At 51.6% G+C, this 13,160-nt stretch overlaps 3 protein-coding genes across 7 annotated transcripts in view; 1 reads left to right on the plus strand and 2 right to left on the minus strand.

Moving 5' to 3' along the window:
* Plin3 (perilipin 3) overlaps positions 1 to 9,077 on the minus strand; it is an 11,505-nt gene extending 2,428 nt beyond the window's left edge. The window contains exons 1-7 of one of the 5 annotated variants that reach the window (XM_031348705.1): positions 8,487 to 9,074; positions 8,095 to 8,198; positions 7,853 to 7,929; positions 5,197 to 5,279; positions 4,069 to 4,267; positions 3,856 to 3,938; positions 1,577 to 1,874 (exon numbers count right to left, since the gene is read on the minus strand). In XM_031348705.1, the coding sequence (XP_031204565.1) occupies positions 1,577 to 1,874; positions 3,856 to 3,938; positions 4,069 to 4,267; positions 5,197 to 5,262 (646 nt within the window). In that variant the 5' untranslated portion in view covers positions 5,263 to 5,279; positions 7,853 to 7,929; positions 8,095 to 8,198; positions 8,487 to 9,074. Of the gene's footprint in view, positions 1 to 1,576; positions 1,875 to 3,855; positions 3,939 to 4,068; positions 4,268 to 5,196; positions 5,280 to 7,852; positions 7,930 to 8,094; positions 8,199 to 8,486 lie in introns of those variants that run through there. The other 4 variants (XM_031348703.1, XM_031348707.1, XM_031348704.1 and 1 more) reach the window with 4 other exon arrangements.
* Uhrf1 (ubiquitin like with PHD and ring finger domains 1) overlaps positions 1 to 13,160 on the plus strand; it is a 60,438-nt gene that overhangs the window by 22,730 nt on the left and 24,548 nt on the right. The window lies entirely within an intron of this gene.
* The window catches only part of Arrdc5 (arrestin domain containing 5), a 5,106-nt gene continuing 3,564 nt past the window's right edge, over positions 11,619 to 13,160 (minus strand). The window contains exon 2 of the mRNA XM_031348510.1: positions 11,619 to 12,178. Coding sequence (XP_031204370.1) covers positions 11,660 to 12,178 — 519 coding nt within the window. The 3' untranslated portion in view covers positions 11,619 to 11,659. The remainder of the gene's footprint in view (positions 12,179 to 13,160) is intronic.

The raw sequence follows: 13,160 nt of genomic DNA on the forward strand, positions 1-13,160 counted from the left end.
TCTGAGGGTGTGGCTCAGTAGGAGAGCAGCTGTCTGTTGGTGTGGCTCAGTAGGAGAGCAGCTGTCTGTTGGTTCATCCTTGGGACTAGAAAGCAAAGATGGGCCGGCAAAATGGCTGAGCAGACCAAGGTGCTTGCTGCCAAGCTTGATGACCCAAGTTCAACCCGTGGATCCCATGGTAGGAGAGAACCTACTACCACAAGTTGTGCTCTGGCTGTCCTAAAACTCACTGCAGACCAGGCTGGCCTCAAACTCAGAAATCCACCTGTCTCTGTGCTGGGATTAAAGGCATTTACCATCACTGCCCAGCCTATTTTGGTTTTTGAGACAGGGTCTCACTATGTAGCCCAGGCTGGATTCAAATTCATAGACATCTGCCTGCCTCTGTCTCCTGAGTGCAGGGATTAAAGGTCTGTGCCATCATGCCAGGCAAAATTCTGTATTTTGAAAAAGAATTTCCCCCTTCTCACTTCTCCTTATATAGTACATTTTGTAAACCAATTGGCTACATTTTGGCTCGGGCCAGCTGGTGTGGCAGCTCTCCTGGAAGCTGGGGTTTTATCTGGGAAAGTGAAAGGGGCTTTGTGCTTCAAGCCAAGGCACAGAGAGTTGGCAGAACACAGGGAGGGACAGGCAGGCAGATCAACTGGCCAGACCTGAAATGGGAAGGGAGAGCTAGCCTCCAACTTCCGGTCCTTCTGCATCCACCTCCTGAGTGCCAGGTGTCTGTACACACCACACCTGGCTGTTGTGCCGGGATGGAATCCAGGACCTGGTGTGTGCTAAATGACCACTTTACCCACTGAACCATAGCCCCAGCCTGAGGCTGATTGTGTTCTGAGATAGGGTCTCCCTATGTAGCCTAGGCTGGCCTAAAACTTGTTGCCTCATCCTTTCCTTCCTGGGATGACAGGCACAGGCCACCTTGCTTGGGTTACAAAGCTAGGTCCCACATGGCTCTGCTATTCTCTGCCGACAAGCCACCTGGGTCCTACAGGACAGCCAGAGATGCCTCTGGGAGGGCAGTGGTTAAAACCAAGGCTACTCAGATGAGAGCCACCCCCACAGAGACTCGGTTCCTTTTTATGTATGCCCCCCAACTTTTGGAGTACCTTCCTACTTTCTCACTGCGTACCCCACCCTCTCCCAGGCCGGTGTCTCCTACCATCTATTGAGGAGCTGTAGAGGTACAGCAGCCAGGTCTCCCCCATAGAGAACCAATGTAGGCTGGCAGTGAGTGCTTTGCTTTCAATGAATACATGGCACACAAATGCTGTAGAGCTGCATGCTCATGGCCAACCAAGGAGGAACAGAGACCTCTAGAGAAGCTACGGTGGTGGCCTACACCAATACTTGAGAGGTGGCTAGGTGGGCAAGGGGACTTGTTGCAAAACCTGACTGAGTTTGATCCCTAGAACCTCCGTGGTGAATGGGAAGATTCCACCAGAGGACGTGGAGGGCTGTGGGCAGAGGAGGGAGCCCTCTCAGGGACTGTTGTGGGGAAGGTCAAGCATAGGCACTGAGGCAGGAGGTGAGCCAGGCTGGAGGCCAGAGGGACCAGGGTGAGGATACTCACCTAACTCCTTGTCTGTCAGGGGCAGGCGATTGTCTGCCCAGGCCTCTGATGTCACAAGCAGCCTGTCCATTCCGCTAATCACCATCTGTCCCACACGTGAGCCCACGACTGACTGGACACCGCTGGTCATTGCTGACCTGGTCATGTCCACACTGCTCTGCACAGCCCCTCGGGTCACATCCACCGCTCCTGTGACCCGGGTGGCCACTGTGTCCTTTGCACTGGACACTGAGCTGGATACCATCTCGCGAGTCCCGGACACTGTAGATGACACCAGTTCCTTAGTATCTGCCAAAACCTGCAGGAGGGAGAGCAAGCGCCACTGTCTTTCCACACCAGGAGACCCAGCTCAGACAGGCCGTGGGGTTGTCCCAGCCTTGTGTAGGAAGCATGGTGCCTGCATTCAGTCCCCCCACTGCAGAGCAGTCTGGACAGCCATCACTCAACCTCTCTGTGCTTTTGGTTTTTATTTTAAGGTGTTCCTGCATGAGCCTATATCCTCCCCACTTAGCTAAATTTATTTATTTATTTATTTTTGGTTTTTCGAGACAGGGTTTCTCTGTGTAGCCGTGGCTGTCCTGGAACTCACTCTGTAGACCAGGCTGGCCTCGAACTCAGAAATCTGCCTGCCTCTGCCTCCCAAGTGCTGGGATTAAAGGCGTGTGCCACCACTGCCCGGCTAAAAATATTTAAAAAGACATTTTTGTTTAAGTTTATACAACTATATAGGTGTATGATCTGTTTGCAAGTGCCCTCAAAGGCCAGCTGGAGTTACAGGCAGTGAGCTACCTAAAATGGGTAATGGGAATAGAACTCAGGTCCTATGGAAGAAGAGCAAACAACCTAGACCACTGAGCCACTTCTCCAGCCTCTAATTGAGTAATTAGGTAATTAAGTAAATAATTTAAATTTCTTTTTACATTTGTATGTGCCACAACATGTGAAGTTCAGAGGACAACTTGTAGGAGTTCAGTTTTCTCCTACTTTTTGGGTCCTGGGGATTGAACTCTGGTCCTCAGGCTTGACTGAAGTTGACTTTACTCACTGAGCTATCTTGGCCCTATTTATTCTTGGCATAGGAGCTTATGTATCCCAGGCTGGCTCTAACCCTAAACTCACTATGTAGCTGCAGTCTGTGTAATAGCCCAGGTTCAAGTGCCATGTTGGCTACACCCTGGTCCCTTGTGGCTCAGGTAAAGAGACCTTCCCAAATTCCAGGCCCAGAGCCTCAGTATAGGCTCTATCTCATGAGTCTAGAGAACCTGACCCTGAACTGCTCCCTTCTATAATGTGCATACCACTGTGAAGGACACTTTAAAGCATGTCTTTGTTGAAAAAAAACATTCTGGAAGTAAGAAAGAAAGGGCTGCTGGGAGGCCTCCAGCAGCCTCAGGCCTCAGGTCATCCAGATGCTATCAAACTCAGAATGTCCTATTGTCTAGGCATTGAAACTATTCCTGGGCGTGGTATACAGGAGTATAGGGTAGGGGCCTAGCCCATAAGAACAAGAAAAGAAAGTGTGTTCCCATAGCAAAGTAGCCACCCAGTCTTTGATTCAGAGACCAGGTAGCGTGAGGTCAAGGTGGAGCCCTGCCTAGAATCCCTCAGAGAGGGACTGGGTGTGACTAGAATTGGAGTCCTGCCTAGAATTCCTCAGTCACGGGCTAGGGGTGTGGTCAGGGGTGGGGTCCCTACCTAGAATCCCCTAGTGAGGGACTGGGAGGTAGCCTGGGGTGGAGGCTCTGCCTAGGATCCCCCAATGAGAGGCTGGGGTTTGGTCAGCATTCAAGCAACCTGGGCTATTTCAGTAAGACCCTGTCAAGAAAATATCCTACTGGCTGTCCAGTTATTCACTGGGTTTGGTTAATGGAGGTTCTACAGATCAGAGAGCTGAGTCTCTGGAACAGCACATGTAAAAGCCATGGGGCAGAACCTGATGTGTGCGTCTGTTGTATTTGCATCCCTGGTCTTCTTGGGTTTAGGTTCCCTTCCAAAGGCTTCCAGCTCTGTTTCTAAGGGTGTGAACTATGCACAATCTAAACTGTGCCTAGTACTCAAGGGGCCAGACCAGATGACAGTGTGTGCCTTTGCTCTGGGTTCAGTGGGATCCAGAGGGCACTCTGACTGGATATGGCCAACCTTAAAGACCTTCTTATCCAGTGCATCCAGTGCAGGTGAAGACAGTGAGGACTATCACATGTGTGGTGTGCTGTATATGCAGCAGGACTTGGCAGTTCCAGACAGGGCCTCAAGACAGAGTCAACTGACTTAGCACTGACCTTCTCAGTTGGCTGCTGGAGGACCGGCAGGCTCTCCTGCAGTCTGTCCAGCCCTCGGTGCGCATACTCGCTGGCCGTTGCAACTGTAGGGAACACATTCACTGTAAGTGCCTTCAAAGGTGGGGAGAGCCACCCAGGGAATGGGAGATCAGAAGTCGGGGTGATTCCTTCCAAATGAGGGGCGTTCTCCACACCTTGGGGTCCTCAACTCACTCTGGGGCTCCAGCTTGGACAGGATGGGCTGTGCCTTGCTGACCGCAGCCGTGGTAAGGGTCTTGACACCTTTCTCAGCCACATCGCACACAGTCCTGACGTGGGGGTAGATCTCCTTGGTGGAGGTGTAGGCGGCGCTCACCATCTCACACGTGGAACTGATGAGAGGCAGGCTGGCAACACGGCCCACCACACTGGGCTGTGGAGGGCAAGGAACCAGTTGAGAAGCTCAGGGTGCCTACCCCCATACTCTCATTTTTTGGGAACAGATCAGCTGGGTTATACCACTCCTGGGACCAACAATTGCACAAAGCAGGAAGCTGAAGGTTCCAGCATGGAGCTGACTACCTAGTGACGTGTCAGGAAGTGCAGTGACTAAGGCTGGGATTAAAGGCATGCGCCACCACTGCTTGATGCCTCCTGTATTTTTGAGACTGGGTCTCACTGTGTAGACCACCTGGCCTGGAACTCACAGAGATCTGCCTACCTCTGCAGCTACATCATGCTTGTCTGAAGAACTACATTTTTGTTAAAGCACTGGCCAACCACATAACAGGCCCTTGATTCCAGTCCCAGTCCTAGAAACCAAGGCAAACGGCACATGACGTCATCCAGCACCGCTGGCACATGACCTCAAGGGTTCGCTGATGACTTTGATGCCCTAGGCTACACAATGAATTGGAATTCAGCCTGAGCTAAATGACAGTCTCAGAGAGACAGGGGAGAGAAGGAAAGAGAGAAGGAGAGAGTGCACACAAGCACTCATTCTAGCACTCGAGGCATAGGCTAGAGGATCAGGGGTTCAAAAGTCATCCTCAGCCGTATAGTGAGTCTGAGGCTAGCTAGCTGTGCTACAGGAGACCCTGTATTGAAAGCAAAGAAAAAATGAAGGGCTGGATCTAGGGGTTTAATCCCCAGCATTCAGAAGACAGACATAGGGGATCTCTGTGAATTCTATACTAGCCTGGGCTACATATCAAGATTGTCTCAAAAGAAAAAGGAAAAAGAGAAAAGAAAGAAGGAGGGAGGGAAAGCTCCTAGCTTCCCTCCTGGCTAGCCCCTTGCAGTCCCCAGCAGGCTGCCACAGAACTCCGAAGCCCAGGGCTCCCTGAAGTTCAGGCCCCTCACCTGCGTCACAGGTTCCTCCACAGCAGCTGGAGCTTCAGCAGGCGCATCTGTCCCATTGCTAGACATGGTCTCACCAGCAGTTGCTGCAGGCAGAAAATAGTCAAGTGACAGCCAGCCCCACTCCTCTCCCCAGGGAAAGCCAACCACATAGGAAGCACAGTTCATCTGTGAACCTTCAGTCCTCTCAGAGCCCAGTCAGCAATTCAGAAGGTCCAAGGTAGGGCCTAGCTCACCCTGGCTCCGCCCCAACCACTGACCCTATCTATGATGCTGGAGGAGATCCAACCCAGTCCCTGAGGCACACTCAACAAAGCTGCACCTCTGGTCACACCTGGCCCCTCCCTGGGGGATTCTAGGTAGGAATCCACCCCTAGTCATACTCCTCAGGCCCTAATGGGGTAGGGGGATTCTAGGCAGGGGCTCCATTCCTGATCATGCCTTTAGAACCCCTAACTCTGGGTGGCTGTGACAGGGGTCCTAGGCTATGTCTGACAGACATGTCCCTCTAAGGCTCACTTTTGCCATCCACTAAGGTAAGGTCCAGCACCTCTCTCGGGTACTATTTCCTTACAGCCTTTTTCCATGTGACCAGACAGCTGTGCCCATTTGTGGGTCTCAACATGTCAACAGGGACAACCTAGCTGCCCAGCAGAAGGGGATTTAAAAAGAAAAACAAAAGACTAACAAATGTCCCTGTGTGTTCAAGTTAATACAGAGACCTCTCTGCAGGCTGGGCAGTGGTGGAGCACGCCTTTAATCCCAGCACTTGGGAGGCAGAGGCAGGCGGATTTCTGAGTTCGAGGCTGGCCTGGTCTACAGAGTGAGTTCCAGGACAGCCAGGACTACACAGAGAAACCCTGTCTCGGAAAAACAAAAAACAAAAAAACAAAAAAAACCAAAGAGACTTCTTCCAAGCCAAGAAGCTCAGAGGCAAATGTCTGAAACATCCAAGACTGTCTTTCTCTCTCCTCAAAGAGTATTTTGGGAGTTAGGACGATGGCTCAGGAGGTACAAAACATGTACAGTTCTTTCAGAGGATCTGAGTTTGATTCCCAGGACACCACAGCACAGGGTTCACAACGGCCTGCAACTTAAGCTCAAGGACACAGGACATGTGGCCTGTATGGGCACCATACTCACATTCACACGTGCATACACACAACTAAAAATAAATTAAGCCAGGGGTGACTGTGCACGCCTTTAATCCCAGTGCTTGGGAGTAGAAGCAGGAGGATCTCTGTGACTCTCAGGCCAGCCTGGTCTATAGAGTGAGACCCAGTCTCAACAAAACATAAAGCAAAAATAAACAAATATAATAAATCTTATAAAGACCTATGTTTCAGTTTTGTTTCTGTGCATGCAGTGGCCACAGAGTTCAGGAAAGAGCATTAGACCCCTGGAGCTAGAGTTAGGTTACATTAGGAAACTGAAGCTGGTGCTGAGAACTGAACCTGGGTCCTTTGTGGGAGCAGTAAGTGCTCTTAACTGCTGAATCATCACTGCAACCTGAGTCTACTTGTCTTTACATAGATGTTAAAAGATCAGGAAGCTTGATGGACTAAGGACAGGGTTCAGACAGAGGTAGAAGCCTGGTGTCTGAATTTTAGGACAAGTAGGTGATATCACTTGTTTAAAAACCAGTTAAAAACTGGGGCTGGGCATTCAAGATGCCCCAGAACCACAGACACCAAGTGTGATGGCACATGCCTGTCACCCCAGCACTTGAGGAAGGTCAGAAATCAAGGCCATATTTCCACTACACAATGAATTCTAGGTCAGTCCAGGCTTCATGAGGTTGGTTGGTGTCGTCTGCAGGGTGCTCAAATTGGTAGCTAAGCCGTCGTGGGTGCTCAATAACCCATTCTGGCAAAGTGCAGCAGTTAGGTTGGTGATAAAGATTCCCCAACAGGGGAGTCAGGTGAGGCTGCTCATGCCTTACCCAAACCCAGGAACTGTCACCTGGTAAGGTGGGTGGCAAAGCCTGACTGATCCCTTAGGAGTCACACCTCCTTGGAGCTCCCCATCCTAAGCAAGAGAGGCCACTGTAGACAAGCCAGTGCCTTTTGCTCTTTTTGAGTACTTGTGGCATCTAATCTCTCTACACCCGGCTCCAGCTGCCTGAAACTGACCCTCCCCCCCCCACCCCGCCCACAAACTACTTTCTCTGCTGAGAAAGCCAGAAAAGCCCCCGGGGTCAAAGACCAGCGTATAGCCAAGACTTGGAAGTGGTTAAGGGAGTCTTTCAGCCTGGGTTAGTGACAATGCTGTCATCCCAGCATTATTGGTGGAGGCAGGGGGATGGCAAATTCCAAGCCACCCTAGTTTAGAGTAGGACCATTTCCAAAAACAAGACAGAAACAAAACACTGAATTTGAGACATCCTGAAAGGAGGCGACAGGCTCGGCTGGTGACTAGATTGTAGGTCACAACTGGCTTTATGCAGGACCCCTCCACCTTCATACCCCTACTCCTATACTCCAGGGCCTGGGGCTAGTGTACGCCAGGTAAAGCATTTGTGACTGTGGCTGCTGGGTTGGTTGTTCTTAGGGACAGGAGACTCAGTATCACGAGGAGGAGGGAGGAGCCACGGCCCAGAAAACTGGACGTACATTTGAACACAACTCTAATCCTGGAGACCCAGGACAGTGGAATCTACCTTTTTTGATGCTCAGGGACTCCGTCACTGACGGGGACGCTAAGGTCCTAGGGTGGCCAGGCCAAGAGTTGGAAGCACTGCAAAAGTTAGGTCCTTGAGTAAAAGTTAAAGTCTCTAGAAGTAGGGTTTCCTAGCATGCAGGGGTTTTTGGGATACCCGAGTCCTCCCACGGAAGCCTCGTTTCTCCCTCCTCTCTAAAGGCGCCTCAAGATCGATCCTACCCCTTTCCGCCCAGCACTCACCAAAGTCCTCAGGTCGTCCAAGCGAGGAAACCTCTCCTAACAAGTCCAGCTCGGATCTACCGGGAGGGGCGGGGCGGCCTTGTGCCTCCCGTGGAGGAAGGGGCCTTGGAGTGACGGGACAGAGGGCCAATCAGAGGTTTCCATGGCATAGTTCCGCCCACCTTTCTAAGGAGACCCAGCCCAGGTTGTCTGCGTTAGTTGAGTCCCAGAAAGACCTGGAGTCCTGGTTCTGGATGGAGGGGAGGAGGGAGAGGGGAGACCCATTCTGGGGTTCTTGAATCCTCCCAAGTTTCCAGAGACCTTAGAGAGGCTTCTAGATCCATGGAATGGTTGAGTGACATCTTTAGAAGTCCATCGGACCAAGAGGAATCAATGGCCAGGAAGATACATACCCCGAACCTCAGTCCTGTTTGAGTCCTGAAGGAAAACTTGCTGTCATCCAGACTGAGGCTCTTGTCCCAAGTCCTCTGGGCGAGGGCACTAAGGCCCTGTGATGGCCAGCCGTGAGCAGTACCCAGCTTTCTGCTCCTGAACCTCTGGATCAACCCTTTCCTGAAGATACTCCCTGGACTTTTTTTCTTCTTCTTCTCATCCCTAAATCTTCTTTCGCCCCTTGGTCTGTAAGCCAAGTGTTAATCTCAGACGACTGCAGGGGCTAAGAAAAAAGTGAATTATTTCTTGAGGGTGTGACTACATGTGTGCGGCTGTGAAAAATGTGCACAGGCGTTTTGGAACTGCGCATGCACGGATGTGAGCCGGACCTGGAGAGGACCCACCCTTACTGAGTTACCGCAGACCTTTCCACACTTCTGCCCGGTACCTCCTCTTTTTCTAAGCTACCCTGACTCAGACTGAGTTCTTTATCTTCCTGTTTCCAGTGAGCAATACCGCCTTCACAGGGGCGGTGGCGGGATGGGGCATGGTGCCTCCAGGTGGCGCCCTGCTCGCGACGCCGCTCCGCTCCCTTCCTTCCCTTACAGAGCCCCTCCACTCTGTGTCCCCTACAGAGACCTTCTCTCTCTCTGACGCTCTCCCGACGGCTCTGTACCCGTGATGGGTGTCCGGGCCCATCTGTGCCATAGAAGGGATGTTCTGTTAACCTTGGGCCTGGCCCGTGGCTCATTAGCTGTGTATCCAGGCATTCAACAAATATTAGACACATGCTGTACGCAAAGGTCTTGCAGGACAGTTCCAGGGACATAGTCTGGACTCTCTCAGCTTGGTAGCATTCAGAGACCAGTGGGAAGTCAAGCCAGCAGAGTAGCATTAAGACTTTACAGGAATACCAGGTGGACCGCCAAAGCTACACAGTGACTGTCTTAAAAACAAAACAACAATATTAAGGGAGGGTGGTGAATCTAAGGAATTTTTTTTTTTTTTTTCGAGACGGTTTCTCTGTATAGCCCTGGCTGCTCTGGAACTCACTCTGTAGACCAGGCTGGCCTCGAACTCAGAAATCTGCCTGTCTCTGCCTCCCAAGTGCTGGGATTAAAGGTGTGTGCCACCACCGTCCGGCCGGAACTTTTACACTCATTGATGGAGGCCATCCCCTTGTCTCAGTCTCCCAGGGTTGGAATGAGAGGCATTCTTTTAATTTTAGGAGAAATTAGAGGCTGGTGCACAGTGCTCAATCAGTATACACAAAACTTGGATTCTGCCTCCCAGCACCACATCCACCAGGCGTGGCACACGCTTGTCACCCCCAGCACCCAGAGCTGAAGCAGGGGGACCATGGAGATCAGTTTAAGTGTTACCCAGTGAGTTTGAGGCCGGCCTGAGTTACATGAGATTGGACCAAGAAAAACAGTGGAAGATGCTAGATGAAACAGGAGCTCTTTGTCTGTGTCCTTACTTTTTGAAGGATAATTAACAGCCACAAGCCCTCGCTGTAACTCAGTGACCTAATGGCCAGCTGCCATCCACATCTCCTCCTCACATGGCTTATGTGGCCCAGGTTTTGTCCTGCCCCTCACCACAGGAAGCTGGGAGTCATTTAACATGCAGAACCTGGCTGGTTCTAGGTGGTAGGCTTGGGGGAAGAACACGGCTCTGAGACCCGTGGTCACCAGGCTGGCAGAGCCTCATGGCTGCTGCTCTACCCTGTGAGGAGGTGGTGGTAGGCTTGGGGGAAGAACACGTCTCTGAGACCTGTGGTCCACCAGGCTGGCAGAGCCTCTTCCAGGCTCTTGAGTTACCTGGGTTCCTTTCTCTGGCCACTTGAGGTCCTGGGAGAGGCATGCACTAGGTCTCCTTGGTCCCTTGTTTCTCTGGGCTCTGGGCCAACCCTGCACACTGCCTGGTGGCTCCTGGGGTGACCTAAAGCAAGTGGGGTAGTGGGTAGATTTTGGTGTGTAAGAATCTTGGCAGGCCTGAGGGCTGTGCTCTGTGGGGCCTGTAACCCAATCCTACTGGGACCACAGCCCTCCCAGTCCCTCCAGACGGTAGCCTGAGCCAGGGTGCCCTGGCTTGGCCTGCAACTTAGAGCACTGCCAGCAACCAAGACATTCTGTCATGCTGGTGGGGACAAGTTGTTCCTGCTGTATCTTTGGATGGAGACTGGTGGTCTGAGTGGAGGCTGACCAGGTGCTGCTGTCCTGGCCTGGTGACCTTGACACTGAGTAAGTGAACGTAGGCATCACTTAGGACCTGGTGGGGGTGGCAGCCTTAAGTCCCTCTAATAGACAAGAGTGGTGAGCTCCTTCTGTCAGCCATAGGTGGCAGAGTTCATATTTCCTGGGTAGTGGGAGAGGTATGTCACAGCACTGGTGGCAGGGGCTTGCTGTGTGGACAGGTCTCCCCAACCTGCCTCTCTGTGTTTTCTGTTTCCCACTTACCCTGCAGAGGTTGCAGCTGAGTGGCTTGGGTTCCTGGGAAGGGGGTTATTTTGAAGTTAGGAGCCAGGGAGGATGAGGGGCCCCTCTGTGGGGGACAGGAAGCAGGATGGCCCCAGCTGTCTTCTCCCATTGGCCCACCTGGCATGGTGGGTGCCGTCAACCATTACACAGGAAGTGTTCCCAATGCTTGCTTGTGAGGGTCACTGAGTCTCAGGACCCGAGAAAGCTGTAGGGCTAAATAGAATGTTCCAGAAAGCTTTAGCTACATAGCTGATCTGATAGCAGCTGTGGTGTGTGTACTCAGGGTCTCACATAACCCAGGCTGGCTTACAACACAGTGTATAGCCAAAAATGACTTTAAACCTCTCATCATAGTGCATTGGCCTGCCCAGTGTGTGCCACCACACTCAAGGCCTTGGAGATCTCGGTTCACAGGTAGATAGTTAACCCATGGGAACTTGGCTCACATAGGCTGTTCTGCCAAGACCCTAGAGATATAGTTGTTCCCTTCAGACTGGGTCTCACATAGCCCAGGCTAGCCTGGAGCTAGCTTAACAGCTGAGGCTGGCCTTGAATTCCTGTTCTTCCAGCTCTATCCCCTGAATGCTGGGATGATAGGTCGTATATTGTCATATCGGGATTATGGGGAAAGAGCCCAGGGCTTTGTACATCCTAGGGCCAGCAGACAACTCAGAGTTACAATAAGATTTTAATATTTAATGTTCAGGCACTCAAACCAGTTGATCGTCATGTGGCAACTCATCCACCTGGGGGCTGTCGGCCTTGTCCTCCCTAGTGCTGGTGATAATGATGGGGAGCCTGGCTTTCACTGTCGACAAGGACCAGGGCAGGTGGATAGTGACTACAAGCTCATAGCTGGTCCTCATGATCTCATTCTCCTGGGAGCCACTGCTCACAGACAGAACCAGTGGTAGGTTGAAGGCACTAACCACTGTGGTACTGTTGAAGGCTGGAATCCGTGCATTGGCCATCTGTCGCAGTAGCTCACTGCTGTCTGCCCGCCGGCGCCTCTCGGCATTTGGCGTAAAGCCCTCATACTGCACGTGGGCATAGAGGGCAAACACCACGGTCTTGATGTACTTGCCCGTGTTATTGCGGATCTCTGATGTGAATGTCACCTTCTCGCCTGGCACAAAGGTGTTCTTGCTCATCTGAACATGCAGGCTCACCCAGCCCTGGCTGCAGCAGTTGTAGGATACCTTCTTCTCACTTTCTACAGACAGGGGGTTCTGTAAAGGGAAAAGAATAGATCCCCTGAGGCTTACAGAATCTCCTGCAAGCCTGTGGGGCACTTCCGGGAATGTGGGGCCCAGGTTTGTATCTCCAGCCCTAGGGACCTGGGAGCACTCAGGAGACCCAGGTGGAGAATGGTCAGTTCAGGGCCAGCCTGGGCTAAAGAAGGGACAGCTTAAACTGTAGAATGGAACTGAGACGAGACGGCTGCAGCTCATTGAGTAGATCACTCACCCCAGAATACACAAGGTTCTGGCTTCCAAGCCAGCATCAAATAAACCAGTTAGTCACAGTGGCACTCAGCAGGTGGAGGCTGGGGGGGTCAGGCATTCCAACTTTATCCTTGGCTACATAGTAAGTTCAAGGCTACCCTGGGCTACCAGAAACCCTTTCTCAACCAAACCAAAACAAACAAAAAAATAAATGAGCAGTCAGGTGTGGCCACCACGTCTTCAATCTCGAATTCAGGAGGCAGAGGCAGAGATAGGCATATTTCTGACTTCGAGGCTAGCCTGGTCTATAGAGCCCAAGTCACTGAAGGTTCTTTTGGAGACACTGAGGAAGGACTAGATTGTCTTGGGTAATGCAGGGTGTTTGGCTAAGTTCCTGCCCTCCATACCAGGAGCCTCCCCACTGTGACGACCATTCATGTCCTTGGACAAGTCACCTTGACCCTTCCTTCCAATGTCCTCACTTGACTTTTTAGCAGTTTTTGGGGTATTGGTAGAAGAGCTCCATTATGAACTTGGTGCCTGGAGTGGGCCCAACAGTTACTTGTCTGCAAGACATGGCCAAACGTTCCAGGATGTGAAAATCACAGAGCTGAGAGCTGTCTCACCTGATCACAGAGCTGAGAGCCGTCTCACCTGCTAGGATCTGATTTCTGAGTTACCTTTTTTATTAAAATTTTCTTGATCAATTATTGTGTGTGTGTATGTGTGTGTGTGTGTGTGTGTGTGTGTGTGTGTGTGTGTGTGT

This window comes from Mastomys coucha, unplaced genomic scaffold (genome assembly GCF_008632895.1).
Source record: "Mastomys coucha isolate ucsf_1 unplaced genomic scaffold, UCSF_Mcou_1 pScaffold3, whole genome shotgun sequence".
In the NCBI taxonomy this organism is placed as follows: Eukaryota; Metazoa; Chordata; class Mammalia; order Rodentia; family Muridae; genus Mastomys; species Mastomys coucha.